The 17037-nt window shown below is 43.0% G+C and overlaps 1 protein-coding gene across 1 annotated transcript in view; it reads right to left on the bottom strand.

Moving 5' to 3' along the window:
• Positions 1–17037, bottom strand: part of smc5 (structural maintenance of chromosomes 5) — a 74353-nt gene that overhangs the window by 10567 nt on the left and 46749 nt on the right. Inside the window, 4 exon segments of the mRNA XM_055630820.1 lie at positions 1214–1342; positions 1721–1843; positions 6065–6220; positions 12701–12850. Coding sequence (XP_055486795.1) covers positions 1214–1342; positions 1721–1843; positions 6065–6220; positions 12701–12850 — 558 coding nt within the window.

A 17037-nucleotide genomic window follows, 5' to 3' on the forward strand; every position in this document is an offset into this window, starting at 1 on the left:
AAAATTCCATCTATAATATTTTATTAATTTAATACCATAGGTACACAAGTTAACATTAATTTTCCCTTTCATTAAACTAATCCATGATTTCACCATTTAGCCAATGTAAAAATGAACACCGAATGTGATTATGTTTCACATCTTTTGGTTGGTCCTATAAGTTTAGTTTTCACTTTGAAACCAGTGTACCTTTTGTTATCAGTTGAGAAGTAAAGAAAGCATTTACTATTTTTATAATTCAATTACTTAAAATTGTCTCCAGTCGCTCCCCGACATACCTAAATATTACGCTCCGTGAACCCTTACATATGTCAGATTTTACGCAAGTCAGAAACGGCTCTTCAGTTACCAGTTACCATGTAAAAAGTAATTGGGATGGGATTAATTTGAATAAATCTCAGGGCCTGACAGACAGTCACATGGTGAGCAATGCTTGTCTGAAATCAACAGGATCTATAGGAATGGACCGGTGTAAGCCTGTGCGCCATCTAGCAGACAGCAGGGGAATAACAGGAATGCTGAACTCAACCGATTCCTCACTTGTTTTGTTTTTTGTTGTCCAGCAGGTCCCACCATTGGCTAAATTGCAAGCCGCATTTCATAAGTGGTGGAAGGGGAAGGAGAGTTTGGAAATACATTTGAGTTCTTTCTTCTTCTGCGTTTGTAACTTTCAGTCTGCAGCGAGCACAGGATGGGAAGGAAACGGAGATTCAAAGGTGTATCTCTGCCCCCTTTTAGCTGTCGGACTGGGTAAGGCGTGACCTTGTGCAGTCCCTTCAAATTCTGCCCCAAGCACATTGGGAGAAGCACGCATATCGAAGGTGTTCTTTTAGTTTAGTGTAGAAATGCAGCTTGGAAACGTAAACTGGAAAGTAAACTTATTGCACCAGTACCGAATTGTTTATGTAAGTGTGATTTTACCTATGGTGCAAGCCGGAGTGTGTCTGTACTCTGGTAGTCATTTAAATCTGTCTAACCTCAGGTAACCCCATTCTTTTTTTTGCATCCTGAATCATCAATGATAATCTATCATGTTCATCTGGAACCGTACAGTTCATATTTGAATGTGCACTTCTTGAAGCCCCATTAATAAATACAAATATGTGCAGACATATAAAATTACTCCTTCAGGGCGATGACAGGCCAGGCCCAAGTTCTTCCAGGGTGTCAATCTCTGCACAATGGTATAATTCAGCAGTTCGCTTTTACTTACTGTCATCAGTTCTGGGGGGATATCTTTTTGATTTGGATCCAAGTCACAGATTTCTCTAGCTGCTTTCATACGCTCCTTACATGTATTCAAAAGTCTGTGTTTTTTGTCATCCAGACTTCTATATTGTTGCTATAATCCAAAATCAAAACAATGTCACGGACAATGGCATTATATCAATGTCAACTAGACTAATTTGACCAATTTATATACTATAAATTTTACATAAGAGAACAAGGTTACATAAATATAAATGGTAAGTGTCAAGCAAGACTTCAAACTAGAAAGGCACCACTTGCAACACATTAACGAGTTAATGCCATTTTGTATAAATTTGGATTACTCTATGGAGACTATTTAAATAAATTGAAGTGTGAAATAAAGATAGGAAAAATAATCAGTTTGATTAAAGTATCCATCGCAACTTGGGGTTAACAGAACAGTGCTGGCAAAAGCAATTCATTCATCAATCTCAATATACCGAGTCAGCATAAAGTGTGGTAACTATACCTCTTTGATTTTTTGCTCTGCATTAGATTCTTTAAATTCAGTTTCCACCTGATTCTTCTGATAAATTAACAAAGTGTTATCGAGAACAAAGAAAACTTTCTCCATGTTCAGTGTCATGCAGGTCTAGAAACAAAAGAGTGAAGGAGTGTAACAGTGTACGTCACTTCTTGGCCCCATCCCATAAATGTTCACCACCCTACTGCTCCTGTGAACAGCTATAACAAAAATGCCTATTTGCATTGCCAGTGTACTGAAAAATCTTCATAACATTGTAGACTGGAAATAAAGAAAGGGACTGATTAAGTAGTGGGTTTACTGTAATAGGATTCTGTTTAGGTTACTTGTCACATCTTTGCTTGATAAGTCTGTTTTGTCAGCAACCGTAAATGATTCAATTATTATTTTATTTCCATAAGGAAGATTTCATTGAACCTTGTGAGAAATTATTTAAGTGAACTGCCCATCCATCCTGCCAGTTGGAAATAAAATGCTTGGAACAGCGTCAACATTAAAATGAAGCACAAAAATAATTCCACCCATATCACATAAAGGAAGAGAATTCGCTATCACCCAGTTTGTATGCTTGCAGGTCTTTGTCCCAAGCATATAGTGTGCTCTCTACCACTTTGGATGCTAGTTAAAAGAATGTCCCATGTTACTAACTGTCTATATTCTTAAAAATAAAGCTATGGCAATTTTGAAAAGAACACCTGAAAAAATGAAATCTTGATAAATGGTCAATCCCCAGGGTGCTTGCACTTTACAGATTCCATGGCAGCAATAGACAATAGGTGCAGGAGTAGGTCATACGGCCCTTCCATTCCAGCACCACCATTCAATGCGATCATGGCTGATCATCCATAATCAGTACCCTGTTCCTGCCTTTTCACCATATCCCGACACCTAAAAGCCCTATCTAGCTCTTGAATGTTTCCAGAGAAACATAGAAAATAGGCGCAGGAGTAGGCCATTCAACCCTCTGAGCCTGCACCACCATTCAATATGATCATGGCTGATCATCCAACTCAGTATCCTGTACCTGCCTTCTCTCCATACCCCCTGATCCCTTTAGCCACAAGGGCCACATCTAACTCTCTCTTAAATATAGCCAATGAACTGGCCTCAACTACCTTCTGTGGCAGCCGGTCTTCACTGCCCTCCGAGGCAGAGAATTCCACAGACTCGCAACTCTCTCTGTGAAAAAGTGTTACCTCATCTCCGTTCTAAATGGCTTACCCCTTATTCTTAAACTGTGGCCCCTTGTTCTGGACTCTCCCAACATCGGGAACATGTTTCCTGCCTCTAGCGTGTCCAAACCCTTAATAATCTTCTATGTTTCAATAAGATCCCCTCTCATCCTTCTAAATTGCAGAGTATACAAGCCCAGCCGCTCCATTCTATCAACATACGACAGTCCCGCCAACCAGGGAATTAACCCTGTGAACCTACACTGCACTCCCTCAATAGCAATAATGTCCTTCCTCAAATTTGGAGCAAACTGCACACAATACTTCAGGTGTGGTCTTATTAGGGCCCTGTACAACTGCAGGAGGACCTCTTTGCTCCTATACTCAACTCCTCTTGTTATGAAGGCCAACATGCCATTTGCTTTCTTCGCTGCCTACTGCACCTGCATGCTTACTTTCATTGACTGATGAACAAGGACCCCCAGATCCCATTATACTTCCCCTTTTCCCAACTTGACACCATTTAGATAGTAATCTTCCTTCCTGTTTTTTCTACCAAAGTGGATAACCTCACATTTATCCACATTAAACTGCATCTGCCCACTCACCCAACCTGTCCAAGTCACCCTGCATTCTCATAGCATCCTACTCACAGTTCACACTGCCACCCAGTTTTGTGCCATCTGCAAATTTGCTAATGTTACTTGTAATCCCTTCATCTAAATCATTAATATGTATTGTAAATAGCTGCGGTCCCAGCACCGAGCCTCGCGGTACACCACTAGTCACTGCCTGCCATTCTGAAAGGGACCCGTTAATCGCTACTCTTTGTTTCCTGTCTGCCAACCAATTTTCTATCCATGTCAGCACTGTACCCCCAATACCATGTGCCCTAATTTTGCCCACTAATCTCCTATGTGCAACCTTATCAAATGCTTTCTGAAAGTCCAGGTACATCCACTGGCTCTTCGTTGTCCATTTTCCTAGTTACATCCTCAAAAATTTCCAGAAGATTAGTCAAGCATGATTTCCCCTTCATAAATCCATGCTGACTGTTACTGCTATCCAAATGTGCCGCTATTTCATATTTTATGATTGACTCCAGCATCTTCCCGAACACCGATGTCAGGCTAACTGGTCTATAATTCCCTGTTTTCTCTCTCCTGCCTTTCTTAAAAAGTGGGATAACATTAGCTACCCCCCAATCCACAGGAACTGATCCTGAATCTATAGAACATTGGAAAATTATCACCAATGCGTCCATGACTTCAAGAGCCACTTCCTTAAGTACCCTGGGATGCAGACCAACAGGCCCTGGGGATTTATCAGCCTTCAGTACCATCAGTCTATCCAACACCATTTCCTGCCTAATGTGGATTTCCTTCAGTTCCTCCATCCCCCAGATCCTCTGGCTAGTGCATCAGGAAGATTGTTTGTGTCCTCTTTAGTGAAGACAGATCTTAAGTACCTGTTCAACTCATCTGTCATTTCCTTGTTCCCCATAATAAATTCACCTTTTTCAGTCTTCAAGCGTCCAACTTTGGTTTAAACAATTTTTTTCCTCTTCACATTCCTAAAGAACCTTTTACTATCCTCCTTTATATTCTTGGCTAGATTACCTTCATACCTCATCTTTTCTCCCCGTATTGCCTTTTTAGTTATCTTCTGTTGCTCTTTAAACGTTACCGAATCCTCTGGCTTCCCGCTCATCTTTGCTACGATATACTTCTCTTTTATTTTTATACTGTCCTTGACTTCCCTTGTCACCCACGGTCGCCCTTTATTGCCCTTGGAATCTTTCTTCCTCTTTGGAATGAACTGATCCTGCACCTTCTGTATTATTCCCAGAAATACCTGCCATTGTTGTTCCACTGTCATCCAGTCAACTTTGGCCAGCTCCTCCCTCATGGCTCCATAGTCTCCTTTATTCAACTGTATTACTGACACCGATTTATCCTTCCCCCTCTCAAATTGTAGATTAAAACGTATCATATTATGGTCACTACCTCCTAATGGCTTCTTAATCACGTTCCCTTATCAAATCCGGTTCATTACACAACGCTAAATCCAGAATTGCCTTCTCCCTGGTAGGCTCCGGTAGAAGCTGCTCTAAGAATCCATCACGGAGGCACTCCACAAATTCCCTTTCTTGGGGTCCAGTGCCAACCTGATTTTCCCAGTCTACCTGCATGTTGAAATCTCCCATAACAAACGTACCATTACCTTTACGACATGCCAATTTTAACTCTTGATTCAAATTGCACCCTATATCCAGGCTACTGTTTGATACTGACTCCACATCTCCTGTTTCAATGTCACGCCTTGCAAGGGACTGAATTTCCTTCCTCACCAACAGAGCTACCCCACTCCCTCTGCCCACCAGTCTGTCTTTTTGATAGGATGTATACCCTTGAATATTCAGTTCCCAGCCCTGGTCCTCTTGCAGCCTTGTCTCTGTAATTCCCACAACATCATACTTGCCAATTTCTAACTGAGCCTCAAGCTCATCCACTTTATTTCTTATACTTTGTGCATTCATGTACAACACTGACTTTGGTATTCACCTCTCCTCTCACTCCCCTCTCACTAATACAAGCACAGAGGTACCGCAGTCTTTTTGCATAAAACAGATCACGTGTCTTTTGCACTTCGTAGCCTCAGTGGTGTTAACATTTAGTTTTGAAACGAGCTAAGAAAGCAATTTAAAACATTTTACACACAAATCAACTTTTAATTGCAAAGTATGGTTAACAATTAACACATTGTAATACAAGGCCAAGACTTGAAAATATCAATTTTCTATAAATAAAATATACATATAATTGAAAATATATATAAAATAAATTAAATCTACGTTGTAGAATTCGTACAGACTTAATCCAAAGGTATATTAAAGTCAATAGCCTTTTTTTTTTTAAGAAATCAATAAAATATTCCTAGGTATGGGTGCCTCTTTAGCATCTTAATTTATTATATTATTTTCATAAAATAGATTGATTTGTGTACTGCTGGTTACACATTAATGATTTCTTAACAAAATAAAAATTACACAAATATGTCCATACACTTTTTAACATATTTTGTCAGAGATTTGAGAAATGGAAAGAACTTATTACAAAAAAGTATTGTTCCATAAATTCCTTTGTGCCTGTCCTACCTTGATGAGCTGCGTTAATTCCGAAACAAGTTTGCCTTTCTGGGTATTGATTGCCTTCATCTTCGCATTAGCTTTTTGTTCTTCCTCTTGAAGATTGTTGGTGTCCATCTCCATCTGTTTGAGACTGAGAATAAATTGGCAAATGTGAGCGTTGAACTAGCAATTCTCTGTTAACACAATAATACTATGCCAAGATTGTCAACGCTTCAGGTAAGAGCCTGCTGCCACTGTTACTTTGTATTTACTGTACATTTATGCTATACAGAGATCAGATTTACATCGGGACACTACGTCCTACGGTTAACCTCCTTTGGTTCTAAAATCAATAAAGTTATCGACAAAAAGGCTGTCCAACCCAATTATCACAAAGACATTTAAGCTTCAAATGCTTTTGTGACATCCATTATCTGAAGCTTCTTCCTCACAGATCAATGGCTGATTTCATTTTGTTTGCATTAATATTCCATTATTAAAATAATACAAGGAAGTAACAGATACAGTGCTCTCCATAATATTTTGGACAAAGACCCATCATTTATTTATTTGCCTCTACTCCACAATTTATGATTTGTAATAGAAAAAAATCACATGTGGTTATAGTGCACATTATCAGATTTTAATGGACTCCATTTTTTAACATTTTGGTTTGTAATGTAGTAATGTAAAATTGTTGTAATGTAGAAATTACAGCAGTGTTTATACATAGCCCCTCCATTTCAGGGCACCATAATGTCAGGGACACAGCAATGTCATGTAAATGAAAGTAGTCTTGTTTAGTATTTTGTTGCATATCCTTTGCATGCAATGACTGCTTGAAGTCTGCGATTCATGGACATCACCAGTTGATGGGTGTCTTCTCTGGTGATGGTCTGCCAGGCCTGTATTGCAGCCATCTTTAGCTTATGCTTATTTTGGGGACTAGTACTCTTCAGTTTTCTCTTCAGCATATAAAAGGCATGTTCAATTGGGTTCAGATCGGGTGATTGACTGGGCCACTCAAGAATTGACCAGTTTTGAGTTTTGAAAAACTTCTTTGTTGCTTTAGCAGTATGTTTAGGATCATTGTCTTGCTGTAGAATGAACTGCCGACAAATGAGTTTTGAGGAATTTGTTTCAACTTGAGCAGATAGGGTGTGTCTATACACTTCACAATTCATTATGCTACTACCATCAATGAACATGAGTGAGTCAGTACCTTCAGCAGCCGTACATGCCCAGGCCATAACACCCCCATCACCTTGTTTCACAAATGAGGTGGTATGCATTGGATCTTGGGCAGTTCCTTCTCTCCTCCATACTTTGCTCTTGCCATCACTCTGATATAAGTTAATCTTCGTCTCATTTGTCCACGAGACCTTTTACCAGAACTGTGGTTGCTCTTTTAAGTACTTCTTGGCAAACTATAACCCAGCCATCCTATATTTTTGTGGCTAACCAGTGGTTTGCATCTTGCAGTGTGGCCTCTGTATTTCTGTTCATGAAGTCTTCTGCAGGCAGTGGTCATTGATAAATCCACACATGACTCTTGAAGAATGTTTCTGATCTGGCGGACAGGTGTTTGGGCATTTTTCTTTATTATAGAGAGAATTCTTCTGTCATCGGCTGTGGAGGTCTTCCTTGGCCTACCAGTTCCTTTGCGATTAGTAAGCTCATCATTGCTCTCTTCTAAATGATGTTCCAAACAGTTGATTTTGGTAAGCCTAACGTTTGGCTGATGTCTCTAAGTTTTATTAGAAACATAGAAAATAGGTGCAGGGGTAGGCCATTTGCCCCTTCGAGTCTGCACCGCCATTCAATATCATGGCTCATCATCCAACTCGGTATCCTGTACCTGCCTTCTCTCCATACTCCCTGATCCCTTCAGCCACAAGGGCCACATCTAACTCCCTCTTAAATATAGCCAATGAACTGGCCTCAACTACATTCTGTGGCAGAGAATTCCAGAGATTCGCCACTCTCTGTGTAAAAAATGATTTTCTCATCTCAGTCCTAAAAGATTTCCCCTTTATCCTTAAACTGTGACCCCTTGTTTTGGACTACCCCAACATAGGGAACAATCTTCCTGCATCTAGCCTGTCCAACCCCTTAAGAATTTTGTAAGTTTCTATAAGATTCCCCCTCAATCTTCTAAATTCTAGCGAGTACAAGCCGAGTCTATCCAGTCTTTCTTCATATGAAAGTCCTGACATTCCAGGAATCAGTCTGGTGAACCTTCTCTGTACTCGCTCTATGGCAAGAATGTCTTTCCTCAGATTAGGAGACCAAAACTGTACGTAATACTCCAGGTACAACTGCAGTAGAACCTCCCTGCTCCTATACTCAAATCCTTTTGCTATGAATGCTAACATACCATTCCCTTTCTTCACTGCCTGCTGCACCTGCATGCCTACTTTTAACGTGTCAAGAAGGAACTGCAGATGCTGGAAAATCGAAGGTACACAAAAATGCTGGAGAAACTCAGCGGTGGCAGCAGCATCTATGGAGCGAAGGAAATAGGTGACGTTTCGGGCCGAAACCCTTCTTCAGACTGATAAAGGGGGAGGAGGAGCCCCATGGCGGGGGGATGGGAGGAGACAGCTCGAGGGTTAAGGAAGGGGAGGAGACAGCAAGGGCTAGCAAAATTGGGAGAATTCAATGTTCATGCCCGCCGGCCGCAGGCTACCCAGGCGGAATATGCGGTGCTGTTCCTCCAATTTCCGGTGTTGCTCACTCTGGCAATGAAGGAGACCCAGGACAGAGAGGTCGGATTGGGAATGGGAGGGGGAGTTGAAGTGCTGAGCCACCGGGAGCTCAGGTAGGTTCTTGCGGACTGAGCGGAGGTGTTCGGCGAAACGATCGCCCAACCTCCGCTTAGTCTCACCGATGTAAATCAGCTGGCATCTAGAGCAGCGGATGCAGTAGATGAGGTTGGAGGAGATACAGGTGAACCTTTGTCGCACCTGGAACGACTGCTTGTGTCCTTGAATGGAGTCGAGGGGGGAGGCATAGGGACAGGTGTTGCATTTCTTGCGGTTGCAACGGAAAGTGCCCGGGGAGGGGGTGGTACGGGAGGGAAGGGAAGAATTGACAAGGGAGTTGCGGAGGGAGTGGTCTTTGCGGAAGGCAGACATGGGGGGGAGATGGGAAGATGTGGCGAGTGGTGGGGTCACGCCTACTTTTAATGACTGGTGTGCCATGACACCCAGGACTCGTTGCATTTCCCCTTTTCCTAATCGGCCACCATTCAGATAATAGTCTACTTTCCTGTTTTTGCCACCAAAGTGGATAACCTCACATTTATCCACATTATACTGCATCTGCCATGCATTTGCCCACTCACCCAGCCTACCCAAGTCACCTTGCAGCCTCCTAGCATCCTCCTCACAGCTAACACTGCCCCCCAGTTCGTGTCATCCACAAACTTGGAGATGTTGCATTCAATTCCCACGTCCAAATCATTAATATATATTGTAAATAGCTGGGGTCCCAGCACTGAGCCTTGCGGTACCCCATTAGTCACTGCCTGCCATTGTGAAAAGGACCCGTTTACTCCTACTCTTTGCTTCCTGTCTGCCAGCCAGTTCTCTATCCACATCAATACCGAACCCCCATACCGTGTGCTTTAAGTTTGTATACTAATCTCTTATGTGGGACCTTGTCGAAAGCCTTCTAAAAGTCCAGATATAACACATCCACTGGTTCTCCCTTATCCATTCTACTAGTTACATCCTCAAAAAGTTCTATAAGATTCGTCAGAAATGATTTACCTTTCACAAATCCATGCTGACTTTGTCCAATGATTTCACCACTTTCCAAATGTGCTGCTATCCCATCTTTAATAACTGATTCTAGCAGTTTCCCCACTACCGATGTTAGACTAACTGGTCTGTAATTTCCCGTTTTCCCTCTCCCTCCATTTTTAAAAAGTGGGGTTACATTAGCTACCCTCAAATCCTCAGGAACTACTCCAGAATCTAAACAGTTTTGAAAAATTATCACTAATGCATCTATTATTTCCGGGGCTACTTCCTTAAGTACTCTGGGATGCAGCCTTTCTGGCCCTGGGGTTTATCGGCCTTGAATCCATTCAATTTACCTAACACCACTTCCCGGCTAACCTGGATTTCACTCAGTTCCTCCAACGATCAATTTATTCACCTGTTTGTGACTGCACCTGTTTCTGACAAGGGACCTACATTTGTTTTAACTAATCTTTTTCTCTTCACATATCTATAAAAACTTTTGCAGTCAGTTTTTATGTTCCCTGCCAGTTTTCTTTCAGAGTTTTTCCCTTTCCTAATTAAGCCCTTTGTCCTCCTCTGCTGGACTCTGAATTTCTCCCAGTCCTCTGGTAGGCTGCTTTTTCTGGCTAATTTGTATGCTTCATCTTTTGTTTTGATACTATCCCTGATTTCCCTTGCTATCCACGGATGCACTACCTTCCCTGATTTATTATTTTGCCAAACTGGGATAAACAATTGTTGTAGTTCATCCATGCAGTCTTTAAATGCCTTCCACTGCATATCCACCATCAACCCTTTCAGAGTCAATTGCCAGTCTATCTTGGCCAATTCACGTCTCATACCCTCAAAGTTACCTTTCTTTAAGTTCAGGACCCTTGTTTTTGAATTAATAATGTCACTCTCCATCCTAATGAAGAACTCTACCATATTATGGTCACTCTTGCCCAAAGGGCTATGTACAACAAGACTAACTAACCCTTCCTCATTACTCAATACCCAGTCTAAAATAGCCTGCTCTCTCGGTGGTTCCTCTACACGTTGGTTTAGAAAACTATCCCGCATACATTCCAAGAAATCCTCTTCCTCAGCACCCTTGCCAATTTGATTCACCCAATCTATATGTAGATTGAAGTCACCCATTATAACTGTTTTATCTTTGTTGCACGCATTCCTAATTTCCTGTTTGATGTTATCCCCAACTCCACTACTACTGTTAGGTGGCCTGTACACAACACCCACTAGCGTTTTCTGCCCCTTAGTGTTTCCCAGCTCCACCCATATCGATTCCCCATCCTCCTTCCTTTCTATTGCGTTAATCTCCTCTCTAACCAGCAACGCTACTCCACCTACTTTTCCTTTCTGTCTATCCCTCCTGAATATTGAATATTCCTGGATGTTCAGCTCCCAGCCTTGGTCACCCTGGAGCCATGTCTCCGTGATCCCAACTATATCATAGTCATTAATAGCTATCTGCACATTCAACTCATCCACCTTATTACGAATGCTCCTTGCATTGAGACACAAAGCCTTCAGGCTTGTTTTAACAAAACTCTTACCCCTTATACAATTATGTTGAAAAGTGGCCCTTTTTGATTTTTGCCCTGGATTTGTCTGCCTGCCACTTTTACTTTTCACTTTGCTACCTACTGCTTCTACTCTCATTTTACACCCCTCTGTCTCACCGCTCACACATTTAAGAAACCCTTTCCCTTTTACTCCATCCTTGACTATCCCATTTGACACCCCACCCCCCTTATTCAGTTTAAAACCACCCGTGTAGCAGTGGCAAACCTGCCTGCCAGAATGCTGGTCCCCCACCTGTTAAGATGCAATCCGTCCCTTTTGTACAGCTCCCCCTTACTCCAAAACAGATCCCAGTGATCTAAGAATCTAAATCCCTGATCTAAATCACCAGTTCCTCAGCCACACATTCAGGTCCCGTATCTCCCTGTTCCTGCTCTCGCCAGCACGAGGAACTGGAAGCAAACTGGAGATAACAACCCTGGAGTTCCTCCTTTTCAGCATTTTTCCGCGCTCTCTAAAGCACTACCACTTCCGGCTGATCACCTTCGCCCTTGAGGATTTTCTGCACTCTGTCCGTGACATCCTGGATCCTGGCACCAGGAAGGTAGCACACCATCCTCGAATCCCGTCTGTTGCCGCAGAAACCCCTGTCCGTACCTCTCACAATGGAGTCTCCCACTACAATGGCGTTGGCCTATTTGGTTTTGGCTCAACAGCCCTTTTTGATTCTTGTTTCTCAGGCTCATAATGGCTTCTTTGACTTTCATTGGAACAACTTTGGTCCTCATATTGATAAACAGCAATAAAAGTTTCCAAAGGTGATGGAAAGAATGTAGGAAAGACTAGGTGCTGAGAGCTCTCTTATACCTGCATTAAGAAGACGATTAAACACACCTGAGCAATTACAAATGCCTGTGAAGCCATGTGTCCGAAACATTATGGTGCCCTGAAATGGGGGGGGGACTATGAATAAATACAGCTGTAGTTTCTACATGGTGAAACCAAAATGTATAAAAACACCCTTTAATAAAATCTGACAATGTGCACTTTAACCACATGTGATTTTTTTTTTTATTACAAATCTCAAATTGTGGAGTAGAGGCAAATAAATAAATGATGGGTCTTTGTTCCAAACATTATGGAGGGCACTGTATAATACAAAATCTAGTAAGTGCTCAACGTTCTGCTGCTTGTTTTGCATAATTAAAGACAATGCAGATTCTATCAATATCTTGCATTAATTCAGGTTTTGTATAATTGTTGCATACTTCAAGATCCACAAATAACCCTTCCATACCGGAATGATAAAAGTGCAAAACTGGACATTTTGTTGGACAGTGAATTTGTTAAAGAGCAGTGCTTTACAGGTTGTCTTCTATATAACAAACACTTTGAGGATTTCCATTGTAAAGGTGGTAAAGTACGGAAAACAAGCTGTTTTCTTTGTCCTTAGTTCATTATCTTTCCGCTCCAGATGCCTGTACGTCTCAGAAATTTCAGCAATGCGTGATTCCACTGCATTTAGCTTTGCAGTTATCCCCTGCAAACGAAGCATGCAAATGGCATGACATTATGCAACTATCTTTTGCTCTGTCTGTTTTCTTACTGCAGTTTGCTTTTACATTGAAATGAAAAGGTAACTAACAACATTGTAAGAAAAAGTAATGCCACATGATTACAGGCCAGCTCCTTATAGTTCCCAACGGGTTCTAGGGCTTAACCACTCGGAAGAAAACCATGCTACATTTTCCAGAAGAAAAATATTACAAACAAAAAAACGCAGTTTAGACAAAGGCAAAATCCAATTGCACGTTTAGGGGAAAAGAGCATTCCAGAACATTGGAATGGCATAGCATTTACTAACACTCCAAAGCTAGACAACTGGAATGATAGATATTTGTGATCCTCAAAAATAACACATCCTGGAAAATATTTTAATTATTTTATGCCTTCAACATTCAAATGAAAAGGGAAGAGGGGGGGAGAGAGGAGGAGGGGGGAGAGGAGGAGGAGGAGGGGGGAGAGGAGGAGGAGGGGGAGGGAGGAGAGGAGGGAGGGAGGGAGAGGAGGAGGGAGGGAGAGAGGAGGAGGGAGAGGAGAGGGGGGAGAGAGGGGAGAGGGGGAGAGAGGGAGAAGGAGGGGGGGGGGAGGAGGGGGAGGGGGGGGGGGGAGAGGAGGGGGGGGGCGAGCGGAGCGGGGCGATCGCGAAAAAGCGAAGGACTGCGAAAAAAAGCGAGCGGGGCGACGTCACTCGCAGCGCCTGAACACAACGTGCAGCCATTGTGACGTCATCACGTCATCAGCCGAATGTCTAAGTTATTTGAAATATTTTAACATTTTGATTTTGAGAAATAATGCATTAATTTTTCAGATAAGGCGATTTTTGATTTCACGGGATAAATCTCTACATGAATATGTACATTTTTTACCATTAGACCAAGTGGGGCCCGTTGGGTCTCGTCCCCTCAACGAGCGGTTGTGGGAGGGGGGGGGGGGGGGCGGCATGCGGCGTCACACACATACTAACCACCCCTCACACAAAAACTAACCACCCCCCTTGATACTATATTAATATTATTCATTAGCTACTTGTTACCCCATCCACGCCCTATCCACTCATGCATAGCCCCCAATTCACAGGGGCAGAGAGACGGGCAGAGAGATAGTGAGGAGGGCAGAGAGACAGAGAGAGGGGCAGAGAGAGAGAGGTGACTTCACCTATGCTGTAATGTTAATAAAGTCTTTGGACCTTAAACACGGTGTGAGACTTTGGTTATTCCAACAGCAGAATCACAACATGGTATCAGAGTGTACGGACTCATTCCTTGCTTAATTATATTGCTTTTATTTCAGTTTGTTGTTTTCTTCAGTGATATTGCAATGGCTTCTGCTCTCAGAAAACCGGAGATCCTGGTATTTGATGAGGATCTTGCAGAACGGTGGCGAGTATTTGAAGAGAATTTCTCAATTTACATTGAAGCAGCTCACCCTAAATGCTGCTCCCAGTGTTCCGGTCGTCAATTCTGCTTAATCTGGCAGGCACAGAAGCTCCTCGCCCTGCCAGAAGATTTCACTATGAACCGGCTAGATTTGACCCGGCTGGTGTCGATTGCTCCTGCTGAATCTATCAGAAAGCCTGACTGCTTACTGCGCAAATTCCGACAGTTTATGTGAGTTATGAACAAACTTAGTCATGGAGTGGCATTTGTTCTATTCCCGAAGCCAGAGACAGGGAGAACATGTGGAGATGTATGTCAATGCATTGAAGCACATTGCCAATAGATGCGATTTTAGGGATATATGTGATAGCCTTGTCCGTGACCGTCTGGTTTATGGCATCCGCAATGATAAATTACGTGACAGGTTATTGCGGGATGCTGACTCTAGACTGTTGAAAACCGCTGTCGTATTGCTGAAATGGCTGACGCTCACACAAAAGTCTTGGGACACTCTGCTGATCGTGAGATTAATGTTACCGGTATGTCATCAAATCTCTCCCAGTTTTCCTCAAGTGCCTGATACCTCTATCAAGTTGAGACTAATTGAAAATTGCTTTAACTGTCGCGGTTCACATGCTGCTGTTCGTGACCGTTGACCTGCATATGGAATATTATGTCGATTTTGCAACAAAATAAATCTTTTCTTTAAATGCTGTCGTTCACGTAGCAACAGAGTTCAAAACAAGACAATGTGTTAACCTCGCTTGGCCGTGAGAACTTGCTCTCAGAATACTCTCAACCAGCTCCCACGGATTTGCAGGCTGCTGGCGAAAGTTTTCACGTCGATGTACATTCCTTGTCTGATTTAATGCATAAACAACTGGACCCCCAGGTCGCTTTGCTCCTTAATGGCAAGAATTTCTATCTGAAAGTTGATTCGGGGGCCAGGTGCAATGTCATGTGCCTAGCTGTGTTTAAAAAGTTACAAAAAACAGAGTCCGTTATTCCAACGGCTGTCTCCCTTGTCCATTTGCAGGAGGACCAGTGCACCCTATTGGTCAAGTTGAGTTACGCTGCTGTCTTAACTCTCATGTCTACAACCTGAGTTTCTATGTGGTTCGTGAAAATGTGCCGTCTCTACTGGGTGTCAACGCATGTCAAGACATGCGTCTTATCTCTTTCGTCCCATCTGTTTGTCATCTGACTACAGACTGACTTTAGACATCAAAGCCGGACACAATACAAGATTTTATTTGACGATAAGCTGGGCAGGTTGCCTGTCAGATACACGATCACCATTGACCCAGAGGCAATTCCAGTTATTGGTCCAGCTCATAAGATTCCCCATGCTATGCAGGACCACGTTCAAAGTGAACTTAACAGAATGGTGTCTCTAGGTGTAAATGCTCCCGTCGCTGACCCCTCGGATTGGGTCTCCACCATGGTCATGGCTACGAAGAAGAATAAAGACAAGATACGAATTTGCATCAACCCCAAGGACTTAAACACAGCAATCAAACGACCTTGCTATCCCATGCGCACTGTGGACGAGATCACAGCGCAGATGGCCGAGGCAATTTATTCACAGTGCTAATGCCAAGAATTCATTCTGGCAGATTTCGCTGGAATACAACTCCCCCAAGTTAACCAATTTCAGCACTCCGTTCGGACGTTACAGATTTCTTCGCATGCCTTTTGGAATAAGCTCTGCTAGCGAACTATTTCAACAAGCTATGGAGCAGTTGTTTGCAGGCTACCCATGCTCCATTGTAGTGGAGGACATCCTCGTAACGGGACGAACTGTTGAAGAACACGATGCTAATCTGACAAACGTCCTGGATCGTGCCAAGGCCATCAACCTCAAGCTCAACCCTCAATAATGCAAATTCAGGGTAAATAAGGTGAAATACCTAGGCTATGTGTTTACCCTAAAAACTGATCCGACGAAAATCAGTGCTATCAACGAGCTCGCAGCGCCCACAGACGTTCTAAGTTTGCAGAGATTCCTTGGCATGGATAACTACTTGAGTAAATTAATTCCGGGTTTTAATGAAATATCAGCCCCATTGCGCCAGCTTACACACAAAGACACTGCTTGGACCTGGCACGAGCAACAGCAGAGGGCGTTCGACATTCTTAAGCAGCAGATGTCTTGTGCTCCTACTCTCGCTTACTTTGATCCTAAACGACTGGTCACACTGTGACGCTTCACAACACGGACTAGGCGCAGCATGTCCTCAAAATGATGGCAACGGCAATAAGACTGTTGCCTATGCCTCGCGCACTATGACTGACTCAAAACAACAGTATGCCCAAATTGAGAAAGAGCTGTTGACGGTTGTTTTCACCTGCAAGAAATTTAACGACTTTATCTTTGGACACACGGACACGATTGAAACTGACCACCAACCTCTGAGGAGAAAGAAGAGAAAGGGCACAGAGGGAGTGCTGGGGGTGAGGGAGAATGGAGGAGGATAGGGGTAGGAAGAGGGATGGTGAGGTAATGGAGCAGGGGAGGGGGAGGAGAGAGGAGGGGAAGAAGGTCGTGAGGCGAGGAAGCAGAGGAGGGTTGGTGGAGGTTGGGGAGAGGGAGGATAATGGTGGAGGTGAATAGGGGACTGGAGAGGCAGAGTGAGCTGCACTCACATTGATCTTATATTTTTACAAGTTAGTGCCACATCAATGCAGATGGGGGCTGTGGATGAGTGGTGGAATATTGCGTTGGGGGGGGCCAGGCCTCCCGTGTGACAGGGACTCAACGGGTCCCACTTGGTCTAGTGTGTGTGCG

Source organism: Leucoraja erinacea, chromosome 3, assembly GCF_028641065.1.
Source record: "Leucoraja erinacea ecotype New England chromosome 3, Leri_hhj_1, whole genome shotgun sequence".
Classification (NCBI taxonomy): domain Eukaryota; kingdom Metazoa; phylum Chordata; class Chondrichthyes; order Rajiformes; family Rajidae; genus Leucoraja; species Leucoraja erinaceus.